The 19,779-nt window shown below is 42.9% G+C and overlaps 1 protein-coding gene across 2 annotated transcripts in view; it reads right to left on the bottom strand.

Annotated features, from left to right (window-relative positions):
• Positions 1-19,779, bottom strand: part of STK39 (serine/threonine kinase 39) — a 316,468-nt gene that overhangs the window by 212,778 nt on the left and 83,911 nt on the right. For both annotated transcript variants that reach the window (XM_068968272.1, XM_068968273.1), the window contains exons 3-5: positions 16,695-16,803; positions 13,391-13,532; positions 12,082-12,137 (exon numbers count right to left, since the gene is read on the bottom strand). In XM_068968272.1, the coding sequence (XP_068824373.1) occupies positions 12,082-12,137; positions 13,391-13,532; positions 16,695-16,803 (307 nt within the window). The remainder of the gene's footprint in view (positions 1-12,081; positions 12,138-13,390; positions 13,533-16,694; positions 16,804-19,779) is intronic.

Raw genomic sequence — 19,779 nt, 5'->3', positions numbered from 1 at the left:
AGGCAAGAATCCTGGAGTGCGTTGCCATTTCCTCCTCCAGGGGATTTTTCTGACTCGGAGATCGAACCCTCGTCTCCTATGTCTCCTGTAAGATTCTTTATCTGTTGGGCCATTGAGGAAGCCCATTCATTAACTGATTATTACACTGAGTGAAATAAGTCAGACAGAGAAAGACAAATATCATATGATATGTGGACTCTAAAAGAAAAAAAAAATTGTTACAAATGAAAAGAAATAGGCCCACAGACAGAAAACAAACTTATGGTTACCAAAGGGGAAAGGGAGACGGAAATAAAGTAGGAGTTTAGAATTAACATACATATATTACTATATTGGGCATCCCTGGTGGCTCAGATGTAAAGAATCTGCCTGCAATGTGTGAGACCTGGGTTCAAACCCTGGGGTGGGAAGATGCCCTGGAGGAGGGCATGGCAACCCATCCTAGCATTCTTGCCTGGAGAATTCCCATGGACAAAGGAGTCTGGCGGGCACAGTCGATGAGGTTGCAAAGAGTCGGACACGACTAAGCACAGCACATCACCATCATTACTATATATAAAACGGATAACCAACAAGGACCTAGTGTATAACACAGGGAACTATACTCAATACCATGTAATAACCTAAGGAAAAGAATCTGAAATATATAAAATATATATAACTGAGTCACTCTGCTGTTATCTGAAGCTAACACAGCAATGTAAATCAACTACACTTCAATTAAAAAGTTTAAAACTTTTCAAAAACTATTTCTTTTCTAGACCTTAGTAAGCCTGCGGTAATATATAACAATTTAATCAGGACAGTGCAGGCCTTTAGCAGGAAGAAAGGAAGGGATGAAGAGAGAGGGAGGGAGTGAAAAAGGTCTCTCCTGAAGTTCAACCCCAGCTCGGTCCCCCTGCAGCTGAACGTGCACAGCTGAGGAAAAATTCCAGCAGGAGCACAGAGCAAAGTGGCTCTCCCCCACTGTGCTCACCCAGTAAGATTTCCTCAGATTGTTGCTCAAACAACTGCCAGCAGCTGTTAAAGGATGAGATGCTGCTGAAAGTCTCCCCAAGTACTTCTCCCGGAGGGTATATAGATGGAAAGGAAAACTAAGTTCCCAGAACTCACTGTATGCATGGCTCACACTAGAGAGTTCACCAAATGGTACCATCTGTCAAGATCATGAAATTCAGGAAGTCACATGAATTTGTCACCTTTATTTACTTAACCCCCCTAAAAAGGAATAAATGAGAGTTTTGGCATAATTTGCTAAACCATAATTCACATAATTATCAACTTCCTGAAACTCAAAACATATTTTGGTTCACTGTAAAACAATTTATACCCCCCTGAAAGATTTTCATTTGCCCTGTACTCTATTTTCTTAATGTGCCCCATGTCTCTCAATTCATGTTATAGCTCTACTCTTTCTTGATTTAATTACTCATTTCATTGCTAGCTGGCTAAGGCAAAGCTCGTCTAAAATCAGAGCTGAAAAATGCTTGTTAGCAAACTATCTCAGCCTTAAAAAATAGGCATTATATATAGGATACATGCCTAAATATTTCAAATATCTTCACCTTCCTCTCTGTCGAGCTGATATATTCTTGCTTGTTTGAACTTTCAGCTGTGAGTCACACGTGCAACCCATCACTGAGCAGTGCTTATGTGTGCAAAGCCAGCCGAGACAGCGCAGATCACATTGGCCAAAAGTTCATCAACATCTGCCACGTGCCAGGCACTGTTGGGTATTATTGAGATGAGCACCATGGCATTTCTACCGCTGGTAAGGATATCATCTGTAGGGCAAAAGGGGACGCAGAAACTCTACTTCACTATCCCATAACAGGAAATCTAGCTGGAGTGTATTAGGAACACATTCAAACTACGAAGGTAAGATGCTTAATGCAGCAAGGATGTTGGTTGTAGAAAGGCTAGGAAGAGCTTTCTCAAGAAAAGAATGCCCCAGATTGAGTTGGGAAGGAGAAGTGAGCCAGGTAAAGAAGGGGGATTGCAAAGAAGAGAAAGCACTGGCAGAAAAGACTGGAGAATCAGGCAGGGCCTTCATATGCCACATTAGGGAGCTGCGGCTTTATACTCTCAGCAACAGTTTAGACTTTATGCCAGGAAATCAAGTGGTCATATCGGCACTGTAGATTCTCTCTGGTTACACGGAGGAAGTTGATGGAAAGAAGAAAAAAATCGGGAGAGCAAAACGTTAAAGCAGGAGGTCACAGGCTGCCTTAAGCCTTGCCTTCCCAGCCGCCTCCCTGTGATCTTGCTGCTGCTACTAAGTCGCTTCAGTCGTGTCTAACTCTGTGCAACCCCATAGGCAGCAACCCACCAGGCTCCCCCGTCCCTGGGATTCTCCAAGCAAGAACACTGGAGTGGGTTGCCATTTCCTTCTCTCACTGTGATCTTCAGTTCAGTTCAGTCTCTCAATCGTGTCCGACTCTTTGCAACCCCATGAATCGCAGCACGCCAGGCCTCCCTGTCCATCACCAACTCCCAGAGTTCACTCAAACTCATGTCCATTGAGTCAGTGATGCCATCCAGCCATCTCATCCTCTGTCGTCCCCTTCTCCTCCTGCCCTCAATCCCTCCCAGCATCAGAGTCTTTTCCAATGAGTCAACTCTTCGCATGAGGTGGCCAAAGTATTGGAATTTCAGCCTCAGCATCAGTCCTTCTAAAGAACACCCAGGACTGGTCTCCATTAGGAAAGACTAGTTGGATCTCCTTGCAGTCCAAAGGACTCTCAAGAGTCTTCTCCAACACCACAGTTCAAAAGCATCAGTTCTTCAGCACTCAGCTTTCTTCACAGTTCAACTCTCACATCCATACATGACCACTGGAAAAACCATAGCCTTGACTAGACAGACCTTTGCTGGCAGAGTAATGTCTCTGCTTTTTAATTTGCTATCTAGGTTGGTCATAACTTTCCTTCCAAGAAAGCGTCTTTTAATTTCATGGCTGCAATCACCATCTGCAGTGATTTTGGAGCCCCCCCAAAATAAAGTCTGACACTGTTTCCACTGTTTCCCCATCTATCTACCATGAAGTGATGGGACCAGATGCCATGATCTTCGTTTTCTGAATGTTGAGCTTTAAGCCAACTTTTTCACTCTCCTCTTTCACTTTCATCAAGAGGCTTTTTAGTTCCTCTTCACTTTCTGCCATAAGGGTTATTGATCTTAGGATGCCTTAAATAATTAAAGGTGTCCCCTATTTCAATAGGAAAGCAATATGAGCTAACTAATTCTAACATGGAATGTGTGTTACTTCCTTTAGCCCTCTGGTATTTTCCCATTACACAGAGGTGGAAACTGAGACGCAGGGAGGTTAAATGGCTACAGGGCCAGGATTGAAGCCACAGCAGTCAGGTGCCAGAGCCCACCTTCTAAACCAAAGCACCCGTGAACACAGTGACATCATCATTTCCTCATGCAGATGCCTTGTGGACTTCAGAACTCTCTCATATGAATCAGGGCTACATCTGGTACACATAGGGAGCCCAAACCAGCTTGCCTGAAGCACCAGCTTCTCTTCCCTATAACATGAGGAACACTCTTCTCTCGCACCCAAGTACACCTGAGCAGTGCCAAAGAACACAAAGAGAACATAAAGGAACCCAGCAGCTATGGGTATAAAAACTCCACCACCTTGCACACCTTTTTCTGGCTCCCTGAGAATAACATCTGAATACTGGGAACAAGTTAAGTCTAGTCACAAATTGTCCTGGAAGAAGTTTTTAGTCATCAAGGAGCTGACTAAAGCTAAAAATGTATTTCCATGGTTGACTAAGGAAAATAATCTCCCTCCCAAAAAGCAGAGATGCTGCCCAAAGTGACACCATGGTGCCTCAGACAGTGAAACACCCAAGGCATAAGCTTGATTTGTACAGGCTAAGATACACTGAGAGAGATGGGAGGATAGCTTTCTAAAGTTCTAGGCTGCCTCAGTTAACTAGGTTCCAGGTTCAATCTTCGACATGAAAAACTAGGGATGGGAAATTCACACTCACTCATGCACACCTAAAAGGCACGAACCTGAGATCTCCCTTACACACGCAGTCCTATGTTTCTGGAAAGCCTTTCAGAAATGAACCATTTTTAAATCAACATTCTTCAGGTATAAGAGCAGTCGATATTTTTTTTTAATCCCTAAGATAAATATACTTCTAGTGACCACCCCAAAGGGACCTGTTTTATATGAATTTCAGTTTTAGAATAGCATCTCATTAATTCCAGATGAACAGGCTCAGTCACTTTCCAGACAAGGCACTAAGCCCTTCCTGACATTACATGACAGAGAAGCAAATTGGAAAATAAAATGCTAGGCCGTGGGAAGAACATGACATTCAAATAACCACTCCTTCTATCATATTGTAGCAAAGACTATTACAGTCACCAAGGCGTCCTCTCCAAGTTTATTACCAGGAAGACAAACACACACACACGGGTTTTCTGAGCACAGAAAATACACTAAGAAGTAAAGCATTTTCTATTAAACCCAGAGTAGGCCATCCTCAGGTTTTAATTCGCTACATGAAACCTGAAGTTTTCTAGTCTGAAAAGAGTATGGCGTCACTACCATGAGTAACTCTGCACCAAATGACACTTAAGGTGCTGGCTTCTCCCAGCCCCTGAAACCGCACCAGTGACGCTGTGAGCAAGGAGGGAAAGGTGCTGAATACGCTTCCCCGCCCCAAACAGAATTAATTTACGCCAAGATGGAGAAGCACTAGCGATTGCTGTTGGTCTTCTGCCCGAAACAGAGATCATTCAAATCCAGGTTTAGAGTTCTCTTCCCGGAAATCCCACAGTTAGGGAGTCACAGGCTCAGGAGCCAGACTGCCCAAATCTGAAGCCTGACTCTACCACTTATTCCACATGTAACCTGGGCTACTTACTTCCCCTCTCTCTGTATCTTAGCAGCTGGCAGGTAAAGTGAGCATAATGAGAGCATCGGCCCTTGGGGCTCTACTACAGCCTTGCCCACTTGTGAGGCTGAGTCACAGTGCGCTCAGCACATGGAGCCAGGCCTGGCACACAGGAAACACTTGGTAAGATTGGGTGCTGATTTTACAGCCACACTCACTGAAAATACATGGAATTCCCATGGAATTGGTACAGCTGGAAATGGGAGCCAAGCATTCCAGCCTTACTCACCACACTTGTTGGCTGCATCTTAGGCAAGAGTTTCTAGTGATCTGAACCTGGCCCCTTAATTTTCCCTTTTCTAATAAAAAAAAAATGTTTTGAGAAAGGGAATATATATATTATGTATACACACAGACACACACACACACACACATACAGAATGTGTGAGTGACTTTTTAAAACAAAAATGTTATGTTTTCTATTAAAAAGCAGAAAAAACTCTTTTAAAAATATTCGTAATACTCTCAAGGTAAACAAACACTGCATTCAAAGAAGTCTATGCAAACCTCTCCCAGTCTAACTTTCACTGCAGAAAACAGAGCCTAGGGAGCTTACAGACATGCAGGGAAGAGAGTACAAGCAGTCTCACGTACAAGAAGTAGGTTATTTGTCCAGAAAGTGAAGAGGAACTGAAAAGCCTCTTGATGAGAGTGAAAAAGTTGACTTAAAGCTCAACATTCAGAAAATGAAGATCATGGCATCTGGTCCCATCACTTCATGGTAGATAGATGGGGAAACAGTGGAAACAGTGTCAGACTTTATTTTTTGGGCTCCAAAATCACTGCAGATAGTGACTGTAGCCATGAAATTAAAAGACGCTTACTACTTGGAAGGACAGTTATGACCAACCTAGATAGCATATTAAAAAAGCAGAGATGTTACTTTGCCAACAAAGGTCCATCTAGTCAAGGCTATGGTTTTTCCTGTGCTCATGTATGGATGTGAGAGTTGGACTGTGAAGAAAGCTGAGCACTGAAGAATTGATGCTTTTGAACTGTGGTGTTGGAGAAGACTCTTGAGAGTCCCTTGGACTGCAAGGACATCCAACCAGTCCATTCTGAAGGAGATCAGCCCTGGGATTTCTTTGGAAGGACTGATGCTAAAGCTGAAACTCCAGCACTTTGGCCACCTCATGCGAAGAGTTGACTCATTGGAAAAGACTCTGATGCTGGGAGGGATTGGGGGCAGGATGAGAGGGGGACGACAGAGGATGAGATGGCTGGATGCCATCACCGACTCGATGGACATTGAGTCTCAGTGAACTCCAGGAGTTGGTGATGGACAGGGAGGCCTGGCGTGCTGCAATTCACAGGGTCGCAGAATGGGACACGACTGAGCGACTGAACTGAACTGAATTGAACAGCAACAAAGAGACAGCCTAGCTCTGCTGTTACTGAGTCTTCTTCAGCTCTCCCACACTCTTCCCCTACCTCGCCCACACAAATGCCAGCTAAAGACCTGAGGACCCCTGGTCCAAGTTTGCTTAGACATCAGCCACTGCCTGACTGAGAGTGTCGAAATCCTGTGCCTGGCGAGAGCAGCGGCAACCAGTTTTTCCAAGGAATCACTGCATATGTTTTTCTTTTTAAGGCAATAATCTTATTTGAAAGTTAAAACAAAAAATTTAATTTGAAATACTGTATAAACTCAATGTTATGTTCAAGTCAGAGGATATGAAGAACATTAAATGTAAATTCTAGAAAGCTATAGCTGAGCTGCAGAGGTGGAGACAGTGTACACTCACATGCCTGATAACCCACCACAGCTCATGAAGAGTCATACTTCATCACCACACGGGCCACGAAGACGCACACACAGCAAGGACACCCAGGAAAGCTGGCGGGGAAGCCCAGACTGACTGTCCACAAAGTCCTCACCACGTGCAGGGCACTGTCCTGAGCACTACAGACACGGACCCATTTAATCCTCATGACAGCCCAAGTGGGGGCTTCCTGCAAGTGCCCTTCCAAATGCAGCAGTCCCTACCACACACCTGCTGGGTTACACTCAACGCCACCACCCGCACTGAGGAAAAAAAACCCCAGTCCTGAGAGGGAGAGGAAAAGTTGGGAAATCTTACCTCAGGGGATCTCAACTGAGGAAAAAAGAAAAAGGGCAGAGGGATGTTGTGGGGAGGGAGGTGGGAGGGGGGTTCATGTTTGGGAACGCATGGACACCCGTGGTGGATTCATGTCAATGTATGGCAAAACCAATACAGTATTGTAAAGTAAAGTAAAAATAAAAATTAAAAAAAGAAAAAGAAAAAGGGCAAAGTGCTCCCTGGGGCCCAAGAAGGAGCTGGGATCATTAATCTCACAGGGATACTGGGACAGAATGACTGGCAGAGTGCCAGGTGGCAGAATGAGCCAGGGGCTGACGACCCTCAGCATTTCAAAAGCAGTTCGCTGCCATCCTGACTCTCTTGGTGAGAAATGATGGTTTCATCACAAGACAGAAAAAATTCGTTGTACGTTTTTATTAGCTTACAGCAAAAGTAATAACAAGTTAGCCTCCAAGTGCCATAATTAGTAAGCACTTCCTTTTTTATAACTCATAAAGCCCCTCAGAGCTGAACCTCTTGCAAGACAAATCTGAGGTTACATATGATCTGCAGGCAGTGGAAGGGCTGGTAGGTGCAAGCCTGTCAGTAGGAGTTACAGTAGTAACAGTAGTAAGATTAGCCGGGGCAGCTGCTGCTATTTCCTGCGTGCCAATCATGTGCCAGCAGCTGCTGGAAGATCACTGGATACAAAGAGTCTCATCTGATTTCATGAAAAAAAGATGAAGAGGGCTTCCCCGGTGGCTCAGTGGTAAATACATTTGCCAGTGCAGGAGACACGGGTTCGATCCCTGATCCAGAAGATTCCACACTCCTCAGAGCAACTAAGCCCATGCGCAGCTACTGAGCCTGTGCTCCAGGGCCCAGGAAACGGCAGCTACTGAAGCCCAAGTGCCTAGATCTGTGCTCCACAACAAGAGAAGCCGCTGCAGTGAGGGGCCTGCACATCTCAACTACGGAGTAGCCTCTTCTCTCCACAGCTGGAGAAAAGCCCTACAGCATTGAAGACCCACCAAGGCCAATAAATAAACACATATATATAAAACTTTAAAAGTCTAGAAAATGAACTTGTTAAAAAAAAAAAAGATGAAGTGGGTTATACCTGTATCTCCCTTTAAAGAAACTGAGTCTTTAAGATGCTGAGCAACCTGACCAAGGTCCCAGAGCTTGAGTATTGACCTGGGAATTTCAACCCAGTGAAAGTTCCTCAGTCGTGTCCGACTCTTTGTGACCCCATGGACTGTAGCTTGCCAGGCTCCTCTCTGTTTATGGAATTCTCCAGGCAAAAATACTGGAGTGGGTAGCCATTCCCTTCTCAAGAGGATCTTCCCAACCCAGGAATTAAATCCAGGTCTTCCCACATTGCAGGCAGATTCTTTACTGTCTGAGCCACCAGGGAAGCCCAAGAATACTGGAGTAGGTAGCCTAGTCCTTCCCCAGGAGATCTTCCCAACCCAGGAATTAAACCCAGGTCTCCTGCACTGCAGGCAGATTCTTTACCAGCTGAGCTACTAGCAAAGCCCTCAACCAAGCCAGCTGATCTCAGAGATCTTCTTCTTAACAACTAGACTATCTGATGCTGGAAGGTTCGAAGCTTTTGTTCACAGTTTTTTTCAGTTGTTTAGTTCAAGTCTTTTCTTCATAATGCCCCTAGCCTGTGGGATAAAGGCCACTCTCTGAAGGAACAACAAGATGTGCATATAGAAAGCACTAACTTGGCTCAAGAACAAAAGTCAGCATCAATAAAGATAAAGAGTCTCCAAAGCAGGGAGGGGAATGAGAGATGAATTGAGAATTGGCAGAAGACTGCTGAGTACTGAAGCCAGGTGATGGATACCAGAGGATTCTTCCTACTCTTCTCAACTCTGGGCCACGTTTGATAACTTCTAAAATGGCTTTGATTTATTGACAGTTCATTACGTTTGTTGAGTCATTTCATTTGTTTTACTAGGTCATATTTTGACATGGTTCAAAATTCAGAATGTTTTAAAAGGTATATATTCTATCACCCCCACTGCCATTATACTTCTAATATTTCTTTGCACAAATATACAGAGATATTCTTATTTCTATTTCTTTCACGAAAGGTGGCATATTATATACATAGTATTTCACCTTGAGTTCACTTAACCACGTAATATGGTGATTTTTTCCCCTATTGATGTATAGAGAACTTTTCATTCTCCATCGGTGGGTCTTCCATAGTATAGATATACCATAAACCTACTCAACCAGGACACCTCAGCTGTTCCTAATCTTTTGCTACCACAATAAATAAGCCTATACTGTCTTTTTTCTGTTGATTGCCCATTTTGAGGGTCACACTAACCATTTCTTACATTTATTTACTTACTGCCAAAACAGTAAGCAGGGGTGGATCCAGGTTTCACGGGGCATAAAGTTTAGACAATTTGAAAGATCCTCTTTAAAACAGAGAATACAAAATCATGAGAACAAAATGATGTATAAATGTGTGTATTTCTTTTAAATTAAAAATTCTTATCAATTCACTGGAGTCTTAAAGATTAAGGTCCTTTCTTCCAGGATCTTTTTAGACAACAAAAAATGTTTATACAGAAATACCTCCCCATTTTGCAAACTGACTTCTCTGGGTGGAGTTACCTAGAATACACTGTAACTTTCCAAAATCTACTGTATTGCACTTAAAGGAACACGAATCCTATCATTTAGTAGCTGCACAGGAGGTCCCTGTCTTCAAGAATGACAGGCAAAATCATCACGGTCTCACAGATGTGGTAACTGAGGCTTAGAGATGCAGTGATTTGCCCCAGGTGGTACTGCTGCTGCTGCTAAGTCACTTCAGTCGTGTCTGACTCCGCGCGACCCCAGAGACGGCAGCCCACCAGGCTCCCCAATCCCTGGGATTCTCTAGGCAAGAATACTGGAGTGGGTTGCCATTTCCTTCTCCAATGCATGAAAGTGAAAAGTCAAAGTGAAGTCGCTCAGTTGTGTCTGACTCTTTGCGACCCCATGGACTGCAGCCTACCAGATTCCTCCGTCCATGGGATTTTCCAGGCAAGAGTACTGGAGTGGGGTGCCATTGCCTTCTCCCGGTGGTACAGAGGGTATTAAATCAGGCCTGTTTGATTCCAAAGCCTCTTCTCAAGAGAGAAGACTAATAAAAGATAACATTGCCATTATTACTTCCCTGTCTGACATGACTGAGTGACTTCACTTTCACTTTTCACTTTCATGCATTGGAGAAGGAAATGGCAACCCACTCCAGTGTTCTTGCCTGCAGAATCCCAGGGACGGGGGAGCCTGGTGGGCTGCCGTCTACAGGGTCGCACAGAGTCGGACAGGACTGAAGCGACTTAGCAACAGCAGCAACAGAAAAGAAACATTTGATCTCAAACAAATTCTCAGTTTCCATTTTATATTTTCAGAACATCTTTTCTTTAAAAACAAACAAACAACAACAAAAAAAACAACTCGGTAATGTACCTACCTAAACACAGGTAAGTGTACCTAACTAAACGCAGAGCCTAAGGTCAGCATCGTGCTCACTATATAGGCTGGGATGTCACCTGACTGGTCCTCTGGTACCCAGAGAAGGGGCACAATGAATCAAAGAGATGACTCAATGCTCATCCTTTGTGTTGGGGGTGTGCTTGTTTTCTGCTGACCTCTCACATTTCGAATAATATCCCCAGATCCTCAGATCTGTCTAGAAACAAGAGTGGGACCAAGGGCTGCCATCATTTTCATTCTAATAACTAGATATGCAAAGACTTTAAACCTATCCTAGAAGGTAAGACTCTTCCAGTCCAACTCAAATAGAAGCAGATCAGACTAACTAAATGTTTTCAACACTTTTTCAATGACACAAGCCAGATCCGTGATTGACTGTCACCATGGATACTGCTAGGATGTGCTGCTAGTGACATTTCATGCCTGGAAGCCAGAAGGCTGAACATCCTGTAATGACGGGGACAGTCTAGTACAGAGAGGGGACTGTGGAGCCAAAAAAGCCCAAAGCGCTGCTGGTTGAGAGGATTGCTGAGATAGCCCTTCACAGAAGGGGGATAAAACAAGAGCGGATATGGACAGGGCTACACTTTATCCCGGGCCTTTCAGGTTATTCTAGGAGCATTAACAAAATGAGAGGTTCTGCATGGAGAAGGCTCCTGTCAACGTTCTCATTTGATCTTTACTGCACTGCCAGGCCCCATCGACTGTCAAGAATTGCCATGAAGGGTCAAATTTGAGAGTAAAGTAAGCCCTAGATTTCAAGAGTTCACAATCTTTCAGCCATCGCTTGAGAAATAAAGGGCTTAAAATTAATGTGTACAATGTTTTAGACTTTCAAACTCATTCAAAAAAACTCTCAAAAGTGCTTCTTGCATTTATGTAAATATCACCATTATTCAATATGGAAGGTAGAAAATAAAATTAATATTGTCCTTTATTAAAAGGCCGTGTTCTAAAACACCAATTTATAGGAAGATCTAACAAAGATCTATCAAAACAATAGGAAAACATGTTATACCTCAGATCCAAACATTCAATAATAAGGCAGCCCAAATACTGGGGTACCTACAGTGGAATTCTACTCAGCCACTCAAAAGAATGAAAGAATGTTGCCATTTTTAACAACATGGGTAGACTTGGAGGGTATTACGCCAAACATGAAATAAGTCAGACAGAGAAAGACAACATCTGTATGGTATCACTTGTATGCAGAATCTAAAAAATAAAACAAACTAGTGAATATAGCTGCAGAGAAGCAGACTCACAGACAGAACAGACCAGTGGTCACCAATAAGGAGAGGGAAGTAGGGAGGGGCAGTATAAGAGGCACAAACCATCATGCATAAAACACGCTACAAGCACATCTATAAACACAGGGAACATGGCCAGTATTTTATAATAACTACAAATGGAATACTGACTTCAAAAACTGTGGAGCACTACATTGTATGCCTGCAACTTACATAATATTGTACATCAACAATACATCAAAAAAAAAAAAAACAGACATGTGTTTATTCATTTCTTAGGAAGGACTCTACATTCTTTGAAGTTGTAACACGTCCATAAACAAGCAGAGAATGCTTTATCTTTGTCAGCTTTACCTGCTATTTGTACTGAACCATCTTCACCCAGAAGAATATTACCAGCTTTCAAATCCCTATTAGGAAAAAGACAGATAATTTAATGCTAGAGTACAGACAATATATTGCATTAATTCACTCAGGGAGATTTTAAAACATATCATATAATTTAGCTGTTTGACATAATTATTATTTTACAAATATAATATTGGTAAAACAAATTTAAAAGTTATAAGGGTACACTGTGATTTTATAGTTTGCTCCTGAAGGATGGTTAGGGTTTTATATTAATAACACTTAGTTTCTGTGATATTATTATCCAGACTTAATTAAAACAATAATGAGTAGATACTTTATGTTACAGAATTAGAGACTGTCCATATACTCACAATACTATCATTTTGTCAAGAATTAAAGCCCAGTCTATGTAAAACTACTTTACTTCAACTTAAATTTGTCTGTGGTACAATTTCAAATCAAACCCATCAATGGATTTGGATCGATGGACAATGGATTTGATCAGTCTCTTCTCTGGGGAAATACTGATTACAAATACTAATTATAATAGTTGATATTTCTTCACTATATAAAAGTTGTGCTCAGTAGCCTTAACACTTCAGAAAAATGACAATTTACAAGTTTGATTTCTAAAGTAATATTTTTCTAATCATTAAAAGACATAGTAAATATCATAAACCATACAGTTCACTCACAGTTCAGGGCAGGGGAATTACAAATATTAGTCTTATGGTTAATGGTTGTTTACTTGCAACTATTCCTAAGAGCCCAAGTAACACTAACCCATTTGAAACACCCAGTGCTCGCATTCTATGCCATTTAGCTATGTAAACAATTAGCACTGTATGTTGCCGAAGAGATGAAATTAGTGCCACTCCTCTTCCACCACCATGTCAAAAATAATTGACATATTACATGTGTGGAACACTCTAGCCTGCGTTATAAAGCTAGAGATGCTGACCTAAGTTAGAAATGGGGCTTCCTAGGTGGCTCAGTGGTAAAGAATCCGTCCACCTGCCCATGCAGGAGACTCTGGAAGCATGCGTTCAACTCCTGGGTTGGGAAGATCCCCTGGAGAAGGAAATAGCAACTCACTCCAGTACTCTTGCCTTGAAAATCACATGGATAGGGGAGGCTTGTGGGCTTCAGTCCATGAGGTTGCAAAGAGCTAGACACAACTTAAGGACTGAGCACACACATGCAAGTTAGAAATATGCCAGCACTTAACTGTGAGGTGTTTCCTTAACATCCTCCACTAACTAGGACTGAAGATAGGGACAGCTGAATCGAAACACCTCTGCAGAAGCCATACCTGTGAATCTGACCATTTCTGTGTAGATAGTCTAAGCCTTCCAAAACTTCTTTAAGAATTGTTGCTATTATTGCCTCTTCCAGAACTCCATTCTTGTGTTCTCCTCGATTGACGATGTATTTTATGATATCCAACATTGAACCTAAGTGGACAGACAGAATTAAACAAGTGTATAAGCACCTTCATGATCTTTCCAGAACACGGCTCCCTATTTAAAAAACTAAATGAGAACATCAAAATATTTTTTGTTGTTGTTTATTTAGCACAAATATTCCCAAGGCGCACAAACAACTTCATGGCAGCCCATGGCCAGAAAAACATTAAATCCAAGTCTGCAAGCACACATCCTGCTGAACTTAGTGAGAGGAGTTCTGGGTCAAGAAGCAGAAGCCTGTGCACGACCAGTGCACAGTTAGTCCCTGTCCCCAATACATGCAATTGGTTACAGATTAAAAGGAGGTTCGGGATGTCTACGCAGAAAAAGAAAGGAACAGGAAGCCAGGGGAAAAGACAGCAGGGAACTGCTGAGAGAAAGGAGCACAGTTCTTCTGCAACCCCTAAGACACAGGCAGCAGAAGCGAGAAGAAAGTACATAGCTTCTAGAGACCCCTGCTTACGACGAGAAGACTTCTATTACTCTAGGGAATCTTTATTCCATTTACTTGACACTGATGCACTGAGTTTAATAATAAATGAATGCATACTACTTTGTTACTATAAACAGATTAGTATCCTTGGCACTCTGAATTCATGTTTCAACACATGTGAATTAATATTCTAAACCTCCTGGGCATTTTAAGAGCTATAATTACCTGGGGGTGCAACATTTCTGAAGCGTTACCAAATAGCTCACCTCAGGACCTGAGTTTGGCTCCAAGCTCTCTCTGATTAACGAGGAGGACTGAGTTTCCCCATCAGGTATTACTACAGCAGACTAGCCACCTGCCCCTCATTAAGAGATCTGATGTGATAAAACAGTATAGAAGAAAACAAATGCAGAGTTTCCCCCCACGCCCACCCCCCCGAGAAACAAAACATCTCTTTATTGGCTGACTCTTGGATTTTTGGATTATTTAGAAATAACACTTCCAAAAAACATTTTATTTTTGAATCTTCTAAGGATTTACCATACCAGGCATGGATGCATTTCTGGGGCTTCCCAGATGGCACTATTGGTAAAGACCACACCTGCCAATACAGGAGACATGAGAGACTCTGGTTCGATCCCTGGGTCGGGAAGGTCCCCTGGAGGAGGGCACAGCAACCCACTCCAGTATTCTTGCCTGGAGCGTCCCTTGGACAGAGGAGCCTGGTGGGCTACAGTTCACGGGGTTGCAAAGAGGCAGACATGAGTGAAGGGACTTAGCACGCACACACCCATGCATTTCTGGACTGCTGAAAGAAAAGTGGGCCATGTCTGCCCACATTCCCCTTACCTGTGGAAACCTGTTTAAAACTTGTTCCTCTTACCTAAAGCCCGGGAAGGCTAAATTTAATTCCTTTAAAAAGACAATGAAATTTTCTATCCAGTCCACAAGGAAGGGCACAGGGGATACTTTCAAGCTTATAAAAAGTAATTGGGTTTAAAAATAAAGAGAGGAAGTAAAACCTGCAAGGTCCCACGTTACCGGAATTTCTTGTTTCCTGAGTTAGTGGACCCCACAGGAAGAGACCTGGTTAAGATCATCATTAATAAAGTACCACCCTCAGCAGAACCAAGACGCAGTCCTGAGGCTCAACACTGCAGTCAGCTCCAAGGGCTTCCTTTTTCTCCTTTCCTTTTTAATTAAAAACCAGAGTCGGCACTCAAGGAAACAATGACTAATAGGATTGACAACACTGGGAACAGAACCGAACTAAGTTCTCCCGGGCTCCCTACCGAGACTTACACAAGCAAACCCGAGGCAATTACAAAGGCTTCATCATCTCATGGCAGGGCCCTGCTGGATCCAAGGCAGTTTCTTCTTATAAAAAAAAAAAAATTGAGATGTTTCCCTGATTCAGCCTTAGCTGAACTGGGCTTGCAAATAAAAGTGGGCTGCACAGTATCAGCCCCACTCTGTCCGTCCTGACTGCATCCAGACACCACCCTACATTCTCCCCTGCTCGAAATATACTTCTTATCTCAGAAAGACGGATATACAGGGAGGAAGGGATGCTGGGTGTTGGGTATGCTTGCGCTTTCTTAGCTGAAGTTTTCAGCTCTGTACAATGAAGGTGATCATATTTGTAGGTCCACAGCTCCCAGCATCAGCAGTTATGACGTGTGTGACCTTGGGCAAGCTGTCTAATTCTCTGGGGCTCTTGTGTACTTTCTGAAAAATGCAGATGACACCTGCCATTCGAGGGTGTTGCCCGGATTACATGAAATAAGGCAGTAAATCACCCTGCATGGGATCTAACCATGGAGAAAGCATTCAAGGAAACTAACCGTGATGATGACCCTTCCCTATCAAGAGTGAGGCTAGAAGATGAAAAGGAAAAAAAAATATATGGGAATGGGAAAGTGTCTTACAAATTACATTCAGTTCAGTTCAGTCGCTCAGTCATGTCTGACTCTTGCCTGTGGCTTTTTTAACTTCCGTGATCTGAGGCTGGAGAGATAAAGCTCCTTCCCCTTCCCACGTGTTCCTTCATGAAACCCACAGTCTGAAAATACCCTGTCCAATACCGTAGCCACTGGCCACCTGAGGTTATTTAAATAAAGTTGATTAAAATTGGATAGAAATTCAGTCCCTCAGTAACACTAGCCACATGGCAAATACTCGATCCACCAGAAGAAACTGGAGAGCACAGCACACATTTCCATCAGCACAGACCTTTGAACAAACAGCAGTGAGATAACTTGTTACCTTACAAGGTGTGAAAGACTTGAATAATGTTTAGAGCGAATGCTTTAAAAGAGAAAGAAAGGCCCGGTTAACTTTTCTGAAGAGACAAAGGGGTGGCTGTAGAGATGACGACATCTTGCAGGACATGAGCACATGGAGAAGGACAGACTGACATCCAGGCCTGAGGAGCAGCGCAGAGACCTCGGACAGCAGAAGACTTTTGGGAAGTCTCACCCACGCCAAGAAGGCTGGGGTAGAAGAGGACACAGATACTCCAGGAGTTACGCTGAATTATGAAAGGCTTTGAATATGAACGTGAAGCAATCCAGACTTTACTCTCTAGGCAAATAATGAACCAAGAAAACTTTAAAATACAGGAGGAAGGGGATCAAATCTGAAATCTTATTCAATACGCTGACACACAAAAGGAAAAAAGAGAAAAAAACAAGTAAATAATGAAAAAACCCACTTACCTCCACTTAGTAATTTCATGACCAGCCAAAGTTCGTCTTTTACCACAAAAGAGGTGTAATAGGTCACTACGTTGGGATGGCTGCACTGACTCATGGCTTGAATTTCTTTCTATAAAAAGAGCAAAACATGACATAGTACCATTGGGTGAAACCCAGGAAGTAAAAACAAACGAACCCTGTTGAGTATTCGGGTAACGTTCCTACTTAGAGCACAACTGGGCGAGGGTGGGGGGTGGGGCTGCCTAGATCATTACGTTATATAACCCACATGAGAATTAACTCCCTTGATCGCATCATCCACTTGCTAGAATTAGGGAGGTCTCTAGAATTAGGAGACCACAGAGCCCTGTGGAACCTCCGAGGGACAGAGGAACTTCAGATCAGCACACAGCCCACATAACCCTCCTCCTCTGCCCGTCATATGTGATAAGTGTCTCTGACCTGAACTGAAAGCATCATCAGCAGAGGCAAAAGATGGGTGAGCTACTAGGACACCTAAGTCTAGGCGCCAACCTGAACTCCAGTGGTTCTTGGAGCCTCCCTCATCCAGAAAGGGACAACAGAGTTGCTTCTGTTTCTCAGGTCTGCTAAGACGGTAAATGAAAAACCACATATAAAAATGCTAGAGTATCATCTTCCACGTTACCTTCTATGGGAGACAGTCCATCAAGGAAGAAAAGAAAAGTAGTGGTGGGAGGCACAGCTGAAATAAGCTTGGGAAACATCAGATACTATATCTCGCTTTAAAAGCATCACAGGCTACATTAGTGCTGTCAAAGGCTCTGAGAAGTCCTGCGGTAGATAAGCTGTCATAGTTGGATCCACATTAACAATGCAGGAAAATAATGCTTTGTGGGTCACAGCTTAGAAACCACTGCTGCAGAGGAAAAACTTTTATCCAGAGACGAAACCATGAAGCTCTGAAATCAAACAAGCAAGCAACTTCCACACGACACGTTCTTCTGCGGTACTCAAGTTCATAGTGGTTTCGGTTTGCGGTTCTGTTGCGGCCAGGTCAGGTGACGCCTATAAAAACCGTCAGTCGAATGCTGACCCTCAATCAAAGGCACCAAACCAGCATAACCCAATTTCAAGGTGCTGACCAAAAGCCACCAGAATAACCTAAGTCATCACAGAAACCTCACTTATATGACTGTGTATTTATGATGAAATAAAAAGTATATTTGTGCATCTATACATTACCTTTATATATCCAGTATTATTTTAATCTTCAAATTACTAAGACAACCCGACGTGTCAATTAACTTGGCCTAAATATCATGACATGTAACACATACCCACATCTCAATACTTATTTAAGTGCTCAATACTCATTTAATCTCACTCTTATTTAAGTGCTTTTTATCATGGATAAACTCGTAAGGAAAAAAAAATTCACCCATTTGTCTGTTTTCCTTTCATTATACAATAACACTTTCCCATCATTTTCCTGATCCATTTAACTGATCACAGGTTTTCTAAATCTAACACTTTTCGATTCTGCACCTTTTGTCCTTTGAAGAAGAGCTAAAACCTGAGCTCTAGTTTCCATCTGTTTCGAGTGTTAGGTTTCGATACTGTTAGACATTCTGAAGGAGAACTGGAACATTGCCCAGCACCCCTATTTCAGGTGGCCAGCATCTGCTCTTATGGGCATGGCCCACTTTGAAGGCCTGCAGCTCTACGTAGGGTTCAGTTTAAACAGATGCCCCTGCGGTTCACAGAAATGAGAACAATGTTTCTTCAAAGTATGGGTGTTCTACATTCTCAGTTTTATATCCAATGTAAATGAATGCCTTTCTAGTTTTCGAACACCAAACTTTTAAATCATTAAAGCATATAGTCAACAACAGGTGCTCTTAAGAAAGGAAATTCTTTTGCATGGAAGCAAAGTGGGTCAGAGCCTGGAAAAACACATTTTAAGACCTTTGTCTTTAGATGGCCAGTATCACTTCCTACCTGGGGATCAAGTTCTCTGATACAGCAGTGAACAACTGTGTGGGTGTGTGTGTGAGAGAGGGAGAGACCCGGGGGTATGAGAGGACTCTTGTAAGTAACCTATGGAGAAACTATTTTAGACAGTATATGGATATAACTTACCAAATTCTATTCCCTCAAAATTCAGGGCCTTAAAATTACCAGCCAGATATTTAAAACTCCTGGGGACTTTTAAAGAGAAGAAAGAAAGAAGAGACACAGATACTGCTGTGCCTAACAGATCTGCAGGGGCAGAGTAAGGGTAGATCCCAGAAGAGGCAGGTTCCGAGAAGAGAGGCAGGACTTGCATCTGTCTGGCCACTCATCAGCTCGCTGCCCTCTTCATCACTCAGCTAGGGCTCCGTATCCCCGACTCCTACACCACCCGTTTTACTGCACAGCATTTCCATGCAGTGGAGCAGCTAATGTGTAAAGACATGATGAAACTTGCCTTAAGGAAAAACACTGGTCACTCTCCCTTGGGAAATGACCTGTACTTTCACTGAACCCCATATTAAGTAATATTTCCACCACGGGGTAGAAATGCACTTTTAAAAAGTTAAAAATAGGTGTTATGTGGCCTATCCAATCCTTAATTTAGTCTATACATAAGCTTTTTGTTTAGATGCCTTCTAGAGAGATACAAAATTTTTACACCAGCACCCCTTGAGCAACACAGGGATTAGAAGCACCAACCCTCCATACAGTCGAAAATCCTCCCTAGGTATGCAAGATTTGTTTCCTCAGTGTCCTTGGATTCAACAAACCATAATTGTGTAGTGCTACAGTATTTAAACTGAAAAAACTGAGTATAAAGGGACCTCCACATTTCAAATCTGCATTGTTCAGGGGTCAAGTGTATTTATAATTTTGCTATGGTCTGAAGGCTTGCGACCCTGAAACATTCATAAGTGGAAGGAACTGGGAAGTGAGGCAGTTGGGAGGTGATTAAGTCATGAGGGTGGAGCCTTCATGAATGAGATTAGTGCCCTTATCAAACAGACCCCAGAGAACCAGCTCACTGCCTCCTCAACATGAGGAAGCAGAGAAATCTGTGGCCTGGGAGAGGGCACCCACCCAGTCATGCTGGCACCCTGACCTCAGACTG

The sequence above is a fragment of the Capricornis sumatraensis genome, chromosome 3, assembly GCF_032405125.1.
Source record: "Capricornis sumatraensis isolate serow.1 chromosome 3, serow.2, whole genome shotgun sequence".
Taxonomy (NCBI): Eukaryota; Metazoa; Chordata; class Mammalia; order Artiodactyla; family Bovidae; genus Capricornis; species Capricornis sumatraensis.
This window is presented reverse-complemented; position numbering and strand designations above follow the sequence as displayed.